The 12,171-nt window shown below is 36.8% G+C and overlaps 1 protein-coding gene across 14 annotated transcripts in view; it reads right to left on the reverse strand.

Annotated features, from left to right (window-relative positions):
* Nucleotides 1-529: 529 nt before the first annotated feature.
* Nucleotides 530-12,171, reverse strand: part of ARHGAP12 (Rho GTPase activating protein 12) — a 74,788-nt gene continuing 63,146 nt past the window's right edge. For 11 of the 14 annotated variants that reach the window (XM_051802358.1, XM_051802356.1, XM_051802355.1 and 8 more), the window contains 9 exons: nt 11,880-11,984; nt 11,423-11,521; nt 8,788-8,896; nt 7,669-7,788; nt 4,725-4,823; nt 2,598-2,675; nt 1,618-1,752; nt 1,245-1,347; nt 530-820 (listed from right to left, as the gene is read on the reverse strand). In XM_051802358.1, the coding sequence (XP_051658318.1) occupies nt 646-820; nt 1,245-1,347; nt 1,618-1,752; nt 2,598-2,675; nt 4,725-4,823; nt 7,669-7,788; nt 8,788-8,896; nt 11,423-11,521; nt 11,880-11,984 (1,023 nt within the window). In that variant the 3' untranslated portion in view covers nt 530-645. The remainder of the gene's footprint in view (nt 821-1,244; nt 1,348-1,617; nt 1,753-2,597; nt 2,676-4,724; nt 4,824-7,668; nt 7,789-8,787; nt 8,897-11,422; nt 11,522-11,879; nt 11,985-12,171) is intronic. The other 3 variants (XM_051802360.1, XM_051802364.1, XM_051802361.1) reach the window with 2 other exon arrangements.

Consider the following 12,171-nt stretch of genomic DNA (forward strand, 5'->3'; position numbering starts at 1 on the left):
GCAGCTAAGAACTTCTAGAAAGGTTGCTGGGGAAAAAAAGGAAACAAAGAGAAGCGGAAAAAAACCAACAGAAAAAGGGGGGGAAAGGAAAAAAAAAAAAAGAAGGAAAAGGGGCAGCAGATACCAAGTGAAGCACTAGATTTGAATAACTAAACCAAACTGTTAGCGCAAGTCCAAGACAGGCACCACATGCAGAAACCCCTTGGAAAAGTGTCATAGAGATCTGAGTAGGTTGTAATACACAAGCTTAAGGTGTTTCTTCACTGAATTTTTCCATACTATTTGGCATGACTTTTCCCTACCAAGTGGAAGAATTTTGAGATTAAATTCCAGATTATCCAGTTTGAGATTAATGGCTTTACTCTCCAAGAACTCCAGTGTATGAACCTATATTACATTTTTCCAATGCTACTTGAAAAAGGCAAACTATAAACTTTTCAATTCATTTTTTACATTGAACTTCTCAAAGAAATCCAAAGTGTTGTCTTTAATTTGCATTAAAGTGGTCAAACATTTCTCCTGTTTCTTCCCCCCCCCAAAAGTGCAAAAAATGAGTTGCTGCTTGGTCCACAAACATAAAATAATTCCTTCTGATGGAGTACTGCTGCCAACTCATCACTTCCAGCTTCTACTTCAAGAAAAACATCAGCGTCCAAAGATAGAATTCAATTCCAGTAGAATTAACTCTACAATCTGATTCTGGTATACTGTGTGGACTGCTATGTTACCAGTCTCTTTCTCTGGTTTTAATAAGGTTGGACCAAAAACTATCGCTATACTTTGATAGGTCATTCGGTTCTTTTCTCCATTTTCTACAACTCTGAAAGAGAAAAAAATACACAAAAAGAGACTTATCAGTGTTAATAGGATGACAGAAAAAGACACAATCCAAAGCCAAAGACTAGTCATAGTATTTTGTAATGAGTAGTCTTGTTACTAGGACATGCAGCTGCTGTAATTTCCCTCTCTACAAAAGTTTTGTTTTGAAATGTTATTCCTGGTCCTCTCACAATCCCTCAAACATAAGGGCTTGGCAGTAAACATCACAACTATGAAGCATACTGTCTAAGGTCTATTTGGTGCTCTGCAAGCTCACATAAAAACAGACTGACATATTGCTCATAACAAGTCCAATATAGGAAATAAAAATGCAGTGGAAACAGCCATCTAGTACTTTCAATCAGATTATTTAGCTTTAAGAGAGGGTCAGCAATACGAAGTCTTTCCTTCTATCTCTTACTTACCTCTTCAGGTGTCTAAAGAGTACCTGCATAGTGTCCTGATTTGGTTTTGGCAACTGTTTGATTAAATCTTTAACAGCAGGGACACGCTGCCTTGGCTCTTGCTCTGCAAAAGGATGAGGTATACAAACAAAAATTCAGTATTTTTGTTTAAAACTTTGGCATAAAATTTAACAGGCTGGGAATAAAAGCCACGGTTTGCAGTGGCAATATGAGATAGGACACTGCCACCTCCCGACCGGCCCCTGCATTGCAGACAGGCAATTCCACGGTAGTTACCGCCGTTTATAATCAAAACATTCTTTTTATGTCCAAAATAATTAAAACAATTGAGTAGAACTCGTACAAACACCACGTCCACATTTTTCAGACTTACTAATTGCATTGACAAAGTCATTGAAGTGATTGTAAGTGAACAGTGGCTCTGGCAATTCTCTGAAAAACATCTTTAAAGCTCCTGTGATGACATGAATATCTTCCCATTTACTGTCATTCAAGTCCAGTTTCTCATCTGAGAGAGAAAAATGAATAATTAGTGCTAATAATTTAACTATAAAAGCTTTTTTTTGTTTGTTTTAAATAAACTTAACTATTCTTTTGTACCTATTGCTTTTAAAGCAGTGAAGACTTGCTTCACTTCAGCCCCTTTTGTAACCCATTCTGGGATATAGAGCTGTGGCAGCACAAAAAGGGATACAAAACCTCAATCGCTACAGGCAGAGATGGCTAAACTCTGCCTACTGCACTACATGCAGCTCCCCTACACTGAGGGCATTTTCCAGAAGGGAACAGGAGTTGATGACATAACACAAATTTTTTCTTGTCAATTAGGAAATGAGAGGTCAGACTGTGGATGGGCTACTGTCCCCTTCCTAGTTGTACCAAACAAAACATTATGATTTTGCCAGATGAAAGAGTTTTCTACACAGAGCACGGTGAAGAGGAGTTAAGCCCCTCCACACTAAAAGGTAGTAGCAAATCTTACTAAAAAAAACCCATTAACTTACAATTTTAATGCTAGCGGAAGGTTAACATGCTTGCTGTTTTTCCATAAGGTATGGAGTTATTTTGCCTGAAATAATCCCCTCTCCTCAAATTCTATTACCACCTTTCCTTAGAATTCTGTTCTAGTTATGCCTCTGTGCTCCACATGAGACCAAGCTTCCAGGCTATTGGGTTTTTCAAGTGGTGTATATTACATACTCAGTTCCACAATTTTGAAGTAACTTTACTCTGAAGATGGTAGTAATTTCTCATGATATACTACAATTATAGAGAAAATTTTTTCCTGAGCTTTCTATGAATTTCAACCATCTGAAAATATATGCAATTGTAATGTAGTTGGAAGAAGCTTACCATGGTTGACTGCAAATCTTAGCTTCTGTATCACTGCAAGATTGCCACTAACTCTGTATAAGCCATCAATATCTAATCCTGAAACAAAGAGATAAATCCATTTTAATACCTCACACATATTTGAATTCTGAAATCATTAGGCTGCTTCTTTATAGGTCTACTCAGCAAAATTAAAAACAAAAGAAACCCACCTTGTAACAAAGGGGAGGGAAAAGTTAAACTAGTTTTTTTTGATGGGCAGGGTTTATAAGAAGAGGTATAATTTGCTGACACAGGTTTGGTAGGGCCAAGTTCAAAGTGGTCTCTAGAACTTCCTATGCAAGCAGAAATGAGGCAACAGCTCCAAGTTTCCCCAGTGAGACTCATTATGTCTTGTTTAAGATGCTCTTGGTGGGTGGGCAGGGAATGCACGGGAGTCCAACATGCAAGAACCAAGTATTTTGTGGAAACAATGTTCAATTATTTTACCTATGGTTAAGAAATCCAATCAAATCATGCATAGAGAGCATCTCAAAGTTGTCAAGTGACCAGGTTTGCATAGAGAAGGAAAGCTGTGCATGCACAGAGCTACCCAACAGTCTACAACACTAAAATGGGTAGCCCTTGCCTTAAAGGATTGCACACTCAACCGGAAAAGAAGAAAACTGTGTCTCTGTGGTTGTTACTGCAGTTACTCAGCAGTGATTAGGAGGTAAGGAATTTATTTAAAGAGTCACTTGAATGCAGCATGTGAGTCAGTGCCACTGAGCAGGTGAGCGTTGCCAGAATACCTGCAAGTCCCTGTAGCTCCTCACGGAGTTGTCTGATGCAACAGAGCACAGTTACCAGCACCATCTGACATATCCCTTTTCCCCATAATCCACTAGTCATTCCTTTACAGAAAGAACTGATTTGAAGTGTATTGGCAGTAGGAAGAAGAGTTGGAGAAATGGGGGGAAAAAGCTGTTCATTTCTGTCAGCTTCCCCTCAGGTATTTAAAAAAGGAAAACTTCACTATCTTCACTGCAGTCCTGTCTTTAAAATAAAAAAGAAATAAAAAAAAAAGGAACAAAGCAGAATAACCTCTTTCTTACAACCTGCAGATCACAGGTGGAATAAAACCTGCTGTCACAGGCAAGGTGGCAGTTTGTCAAACTGCAGTAAGGCAATGGAAGCAGTTATTTTTCCCCTCCCAGGCCATAAGATAACAGCATTGAGAAAGAGGTCTACAGGCTGCAACAAAATCCTAAATGAAGTTTCCATGAAGATGCCTTAGAATTCACATGTATTCCCCCTGTAACACTTACCCTGATTCTCAAGAGAATGTTCTCAGATTAACGGACTGGAATATATCTGAATGATGATTATGGAGATGCCATAATCCCCTCTCAGTCATCTTTTCCAAGAGATAGGGCAATGACAACAGCAAGAAACAAGCAAGAAAACCAGCAGAGACTACAGCCATGTCAGGAGTCACAACCAACATATTTTCAACAAAGACTGAAGGTGTCCTTTACAGCAGACAACCCAGAATGTCACATGTAGCTTTCAAAGTTTTCTCAGTTATTAGGTAGGAGACACTTATTTGCAATGAAAGCAAAGAAAAATTGAGTCAATGTGTGGGCACTGATAATCTCCAGATTTGCATAAAATTTAGCAGTCGGTGTAACTGTCTGAAGGGCATCAAACTGATAGACTCATCTTCTGGCAGTCAATGTGTATACAGAGCAGGAACACAACCTCTTCTGAGAAGTTTGTTTCAAGGAAGTTTTAACAGAAGTGATTGTTAGCATGCTTAAACCTTCAAAAAATGAATGGTTGCATTTTGTTTCTCTCTTTTAATCTGAGAAGATTATTACTTCTTGTAATCCCTCTTTCCTTAGAGCCTTGCTGCCAGGAGGCTGCTCTGCCTTCTCATCAGCTTGAAATATACCGAAGCAGACCAGTTGCTCAGATATAAGATTTCTTCCCCTCTTCCCATTTTGGATTCCACTGATGTCCCCATTCTTGAAAACCCAACGTTAACTACAGATACAAGTTTCAGATTATTTTCCCCAAATAACTCTACAGCATTTTAAGATTAAAACATTCCAAATTAGTAAGAGTGGTGAGCAAGAGAGATTTGAAAACAAAAAACTTCAACCATACCATGTTCCTCAACATGCTCAATGCACAGCTTCACGAACTTTGGCACCGTGCCGTTTTCTCTTTGACACAAGCTGGTGAGATTTGAACCAAAAACTTGATCTGGAACCAAGTAAAGAGACTGATTTACGGTGGAACAGGGATCAAGTGACAGAACTAGTTCAGGTTAAAACAAACCTCTACAAAGGGCAAAGACTACTGGATACAATTGTCACGGTATTGGAGTGGAAATAGGAAAGTTTTGAAAAGAGTTTGCAGCAGCTCCCAGCGAGAAAAAGCTCCCAGTAAGAAAGAGTGTCAGCAGTTACACAAATGTGAACCTCTGAATAAGGAACTTTTGCTACTGAAATCATTTTAACCCATCAGGTGGTACTTGTAAGAGTCATACAGTTAATAATATAATGAGAATTGCAATGGATTCAAATGTGTCCTGTTACACTCCATTCCTGTTCTGACTTCAAAATATATTTATTGTAATCTTTGTTAAAAATGTGAACAGAGATAATAAGCTTTAACTAGAGTGAAAGCTTTAGGTACTCCTTGGGGAAAAACCCTGTAAAATTTCTTTCACTGAACCTACTATTTAACACAGCAATATGTATCAATTTACTTTAATGTATAGTCTTCTAGCACTTTTAAGTTCTGATATAGATTTGTAAAAAAACCTTAACAGAGCTCTGAATGGATACAAATGTGACCATGCATAGGCAACCTCTCTGCAAGGTCAGAATCTAAATATAGATATTTATGGTCAAAGATAAATTTGAGTCTTGTTTTCAAAACTACAGAATCCAGGGGGAGTGTTTTCTATCATAAACGAGCAAAATGAAATACAGCTTGGGCAGAGAAGAGAATCTTGCAACATCTCTCTGAATTTCAGCAATGTTGATTCCTCTTATTTCAATTATGTTATCACCAAACCCTTTAATAGACCCATTTCTATGGCTTTCATCAAAGATGGCCAAATAATAGACGGCCTCCTCTGTTCAGAGGCATGAGACAGAGAAGTAAAGCTCACACTCTTAAAGGGAAGAAGGTTTTTGTTTGGTTGTTTTTTTAACCTTTTAAATAAGGTATGTAAGTGGCCATCTTCCCAGAATGAAGCATATCTTACTTCAGAGCTTCTGCAGAGACTGCTCTTGCATTTACATCATGCATAGTATCTACTTCTTTCCATTTTTCATGTTTAGTAATTTAAGTAGATTTGTTAACAACTCTTGCATCTTGACAACTGCTTTGGGAAATCCAAACAGCACACCAAAGCAACTATACAGTATGAAAATGGGCATTTAATGATATTATTAGCATATACATATAAGGCCAAACCACCTGGAGCCCTGCTGTAGCTACTCACGCAGCCAGCTGTATAAGCAGAATCAGTAGCAAAGGACTGAAAAAGTGCACACAGTAGAAAGCCAGGTTAGCATGCAGCTGTGGCAGGTAAAGCAGTGCAGATTAGGTAGCAGAAGAAAATAGTAGCATGTAACAAAGTAATTTGCTACAATTGCCTTTGACTTTATTAATTTCAACATACACAGGAATAATATTTTTTCTTCTTATCTCAAAAGTAACTTCTGTACTTTGGCTTTTCCATGTGACAAAAAACTTTAGCACAGTTACTTTTCCACTTAGAAAAATCCACTTGAAACAGCATGCACTTTCTAGAACTTTTCACTATTTTTTCTGCTCATACTGGGTTTGCCAAGCTTTCCATTTACTAAGCTTGTTCTGTAGCAGCCACAAAAGTACATTGGTCTTTTAAATAAAGACTTCTGTATTCTTCATTCATACAACAAATGTAAAACTGTACAGTGCAGATCCAACTTTTAAAATTTACACCATGCTTTTAAATAAAAACAAACTCTTAATTCCTTAATGTCTTTATTAAAAATCCAATCATTAGCACGCATGTACAAATCAAACTTGGCTTAGTGTTTACTGTTGCTAATGTCAAAAGTTACGTCACTGAGCCATGACATGAATACTAAGCTGTAAAGCAGAGTAAAATGTTGAAGTCTGGGAATAATGCCTCCTTATCCCAAACAAAATTTCCATCATTTACAGTTATATTATATTTGCAGATACACAAATATATCAAACACCACATGCAACAGAAGCACACCTGTTAAAGTATGTAGTTAGGCAAATTACAGTAGGATTTGGTCTGGTATTTGCCTACCCATATGCTATTTTGACCCTAGTAGAGCACCATCTACAAGTCCTGCTAAAGCATACAAATAAATAAATAAATGAAGTTTTACAGTGAGTACCAAGTCAATAATTTACACAAACAAATCAACTTAAACCTGTGCAAATACTGTTCTCTGAAAGTTTCTACAAGCGTGACAAAAGGAAATCAACTCTTTCATAACTTTCACTCAAGAGTATCTGTAAGATCCATTGTTTGTGAAACAAAACAATGTATACATTCAAAAAAGTTATGGGAAAAATGTTTTAAGGTAGGATTCCTTTAACCTTGTCCTGGTTTGCCTAAATATCTCATTTCTTATGAGATGGCACAATTGTCTGGTTCCACACAGACTAAAGCACCCTTGTGAAACAGGTGAGCACATGCACCCAGCTTTGTACCCAAAAGGTTTTCTTTCCCTTATATGCACAGCTCAGAAGAGTGAAATGCAGTGCTTCTTAGCTAGAGAGTCCAAGTCCAAATGGGCTCCTAGGCCCTCAATTTTCACTGCAGTTTTGCCAGCAGTGAGCTGAAGGAGAGCTCATTGCTCATAAACCCCTGTGCAGTTTAATGGCTCATAGCACCGCTCAAGAAGTACAACAGTCAATCACCAGTTCCACTATACATCCAAGACTTTTGTTAAACAAACTATACACATGTATTTTACTCTGGAACTAGACCATTTTAACCCCCATTTTACACATGAACTACAAAACTCAGCTTTCCAAATTATTTCCTCTGTTAAAAAGGTTCATTTACCCTTAATGTAGCCTTTTTCACGGACGGCTTGTAACGTGGGGCGCCGTGTAAGAAACTTCTTGAGCTTCGTTTTGGTCTTTTTCTGATCTGTGGAATCTATATTGCTAGGTGCTTTCACTGCTGAAAAGAGAAACACATTTAGCATTACTAGCCACAGAACCAACACTGCATTTATCAGCCAAGAAACCAACATTACAAAAAAAAAAGAAAAAAAGGATTAAGCTCCAAGATACATTAAAAAGCTATTCAAATTTGCAATGCATCCACAATTTTTACCTTAACTTTTTGGAACTCCTTGTAAATAGTATCCAGTTTTCAAATCACTAAGACAACCCTGTCACAAAAAACCTGCAAAGCCAACTAAATGGTAGCTTACATAAGGAATCAATGTGGGATTTTAAAAATACAGCTATGTTTGCAAACCTGTCTTGTATCTCATTAGGTTAACTATTTTTGAAAGAAATAAATATTTTCTTGAAAATTACATATAAGACCTGGAAAAAAAACAGTCTGCCTGATTAATTTTTCTGTGCACAGGAAGTTAATTTCTGCATTTTAAAGAAATTTAGCTCCAAAATTCTGAAGTTGTAATTAAAAATGTTTAGTTTCTCTAAATCAGCCAATACATCATTACTAACTTAGTGTAATTGCAGTTTAAGCTAACAGTGCAAATATTTATAGATGCCGTGCCCCAGATAAAAATCAAGTAAAACTATTATAATCAGTAGATCAACAAAAGAATTCTTATTCAAAACTATTTATAAAAGTCAGATAAAACAAACACCTAATTACTTCTGTGCATTTGACACCAAATGTGCATTTGACACTCAAAAATAATTCATTTCACTGCCACTTATTTTACCATTTTTAATGTGTTATACAGTAGAAGATAAAGACATTTCACACTTTTTTTAAAAAATTTGATCAATAAAACATGGAAGAAAATTTACCAAATGGCATTAGGATGCAGAATGAACTATATAAAAGCTGTTTCCAAACTTGAGTAGTTTCATTTTTATCTGTCCTTTTGAATTCTTCCCTATTTACACGTAATAATGAAGATGCAGAAAATGAAAACTGGCATTGCTAGAAAAAATGGATGGAAAAATTTCAACTCACAACGAAGTTTCTTAGAGTCTTTATTCTCCTTCTCTTTCTCTTTGTCTTGTTTTTCCACCCCAGGAGAATCTGGTACCTCATCTTCTAATGGTTCATCAGGTTCTATTACCTATTAGATTTAAGATACACAGTGATCAGTTTGCCAGTTCACAGAATATAGCATTAACACACAGGTTTCCTGTAGACAGTTCTACAATACATCATTTTTCCTCCCATAATGATATTCAGTTGGTTCTTTCCTGAACTCTAGGTGTTAAATGTCTCTTCAGAGATGATACCATTTCTGGCAGAGTGAATTACTTCAAGAAACACTGTTTCATCATAAGACTCAATAAAGAAAGTTTTGCTGGACACTGAACAAAGTACAACCAGTCCTTCATGATAACACTTCATTACATCAACCAATAAACAATAGAAATTATTTTTGGTTAGGTTTATTTTCCAAATCCAATAGACAAACATAAGCTATTTAATGGTCTGCTATAAAAATGCCTGACTGATAAGAGTTGAACACTTCTAGAGCATTTACCTAATTTCTTATCTCTGTAACTAAAATTTCCTTTATAGAAATCAGGGTTACCAACTGGAAAATTTCACTACCATCAAAACATACACTGAATTCACTCTGAAAAACTAAATGTACCCCTGCCTAAAATTCTTGTCCTGTGTTACTGCTATCTCAGCATATTCTCATTCAACACTGTCAAGTGAAAATGTAGATCACATTGAAGTGTGGAGGCGGGTAATCTGTACATCTGCAGCCTCATACCTATGCTATGTGCGTGACTGCACATCAGGAGATGGGAAAAGAAACTTCCTCGGGTTTCAGGACAACATATTCCCTTTCAAAACCACATTTTTTCTTACTTCACTTTTACTGTAAACTAGACTGCCTACACAGTTACCAAAATCTGACCATAGAGTGCCTTCTGTTACAAGGAAGGACCTTTTAAAAATAAGACAGTTGTGTACTACAGAGCATTCAGTGAGTAGCAGCATGACTTCACTAAGTTGCATTTTAACTCAAAGGGCAGGTGTTGGCTTTAAACACCTTCATTCCTTGTTCCTTTTTGAAAACTTTGGATAGCCTTTTTACACAAAGACCAATTTATTCAACTGCCCAATTCATGTCCCCAAGGATCCTCCGCCATTCCTCATGAGGCCTCAAAGCTCTTTAGGATTCACACATTTTAAACCTAGTAACTGTTCTGGGGAAAAAAAAAATCACCTGGAATCTAATTTATATTATGTAACAAATCTAATCTAATAACTTGGAAATTTCTGTATGCAAAAAAGAGCTGTCACATCCTTTGTAGGCAGCTATTCCTCTTGCACAGTATATTGCCACAACAGCAAAGGACCAAAGAGAACAGAATCTCATCTGCCCCTTCTTTTGAGGAAGATCTCATCACACTAGGAACTAGTGCCTTGATCATGGGAAAAATATTCACAGCTACTATTACCATAAGCTTTCCAAAATTAAAAGCTGGCTTTAGATCTGATGGATATTTGTACCCAAAGCTTCAGTGCTCCAAGTTATCACATAGTCTGACGTGCTTTAACTTATGCCTTGTTATCTTGGGTCTCTTGGCTACCAGCTACCAGCAGTAATAATACATCACCATTTCTTCCAGAGTGCTGATAAACTCTTCTTATTCCACTATCACTTCCTCAACCTAACATGTAGTATCTCACTCACATCTCAGCATATCTCAGCCTTTTCATCTCCATTTGCATTTAAGCAGGAAAGAAGTGGCCTCAGTGGTGTTACACAGGCCAGAAGGAAGGTTGTCGCTGAGTCACTGCCTTCCCTGGCTAATAAGGGGTCATGACATTTTCATACCACGAGAAAGCAGATTAGAAGTCTAAACCATGAGCACTCGGAAAGAAACTGAACTACTCATATTAGCCTGCTGTGTTTTGGTGGAAAACAGCCATGTGTGAAAAACATCAGAGCCAAGAGAAATGAAGGCCACTGAGTGGCATTGAAAGCAACATAAAATGGAGATAATGGGTAGCAGCCAATCTGTAACTATTAAAAAATAAGAATACATATGAAGTAAAACTTGGTATGAGAGGAATTTTTTTTCCAAAATCTCCTTCTGCTCCTTCTGAATTAAAAAAATGTTCTTCTTGTTTGGCAATATCTAGATCAAATGCTCAAGCATTTTCTGATATTTAAGTAGTTAGCACTATGCTGTCAGACAGGAAGAGATAATACAGTATTTTGCCAGGGCTTTTAATTTGCACTTTAGTGCAGCCTTACTAAGTGAACAGCACTATCAAATGAGGACAAATGTGTCACGAAGCATCCCCTCAGCCAGACTCCCTGCTTCATTCCCTCTCTGTCAGAACCTTTCAGGTCACTCAGACAGACAAGTATTTGGCCACAAAAGCAAGTTCATTTCTGAGATGGAGGTCAGCCCACGCTTTCTCTTTCTTAATCCAGTGGACCATCGTTCTTCCTCTGCCACTATTAATTATATTTCACTTGTCACCATATCCTCAAACTCCTGCTCACTCTCAAGAAGATCAGTAAATGAAGATGTACACGGAGCATCAGGAGTTGTTACATCAATCAGTTTACTAAATAATATTACCTTGAAAATAGAGCCTTCATGACTCAAATACATACCTGATTATTGATGGTATAGTTAAGAACCTTATACCATTCATTAATAAAGCCGTCATTATCAGATTGAATTAAGAGCTCAGTTCCTTGGCGGGTTTTTAGCTTTAAAGAAATAAAAACAGATACCATTAGAATTAATAAACACACTACAATTCAAAAGTGAAATTATCCAAATCAAATTAAACTTCTCCCTGGCATAACTTAGATAATACACAGCCACTCAAGAACACTTACCAGTGAAAACAGTAAATAACAATCTGCTTAAAATTGAAAGGCATATCCCATATAAAAATATTTAAAATGGACATTTCTTGCAAGTACTAAAGATACCATACACATTTAAGCTGGTAGAAATGGATAAAAAAAACATTTTTTTGAGGTTTTGATTTTAATTTAGGAAAAACCTCTTACATCAATAATTGAAGTGCATAGATTTCTTCATTTAAATGAAATAATTCACCTCAATAACATTCTTTTTGCTGGATTTGTCCTTTGAGGCCCAGTCAATCAACGCCCCTTTGAGATCCACTGTAAATTCTGGCTTAGACTGATTGACACCAAACTTCTGGAAAAAAACAGGAACAATGATGTCAAACTTAAAAACAAAGAAATTCCTTACAGATACACAATCTGGCAATCCCCTAAATACAACACTGTTATTTACAGTCTATACAACTTAACCCAAATACAGTACTTTGCCACAAATCCACAGGCATAATACCAGGAAAACAAAAAACCTTACACTGAACACC

The sequence above is a fragment of the Manacus candei genome, unplaced genomic scaffold (genome assembly GCF_025592945.1).
Source record: "Manacus candei isolate 608988 ecotype Guabito, Panama unplaced genomic scaffold, ASM2559294v1 h1tg000056l, whole genome shotgun sequence".
NCBI lineage: Eukaryota > Metazoa > Chordata > Aves > Passeriformes > Pipridae > Manacus > Manacus candei.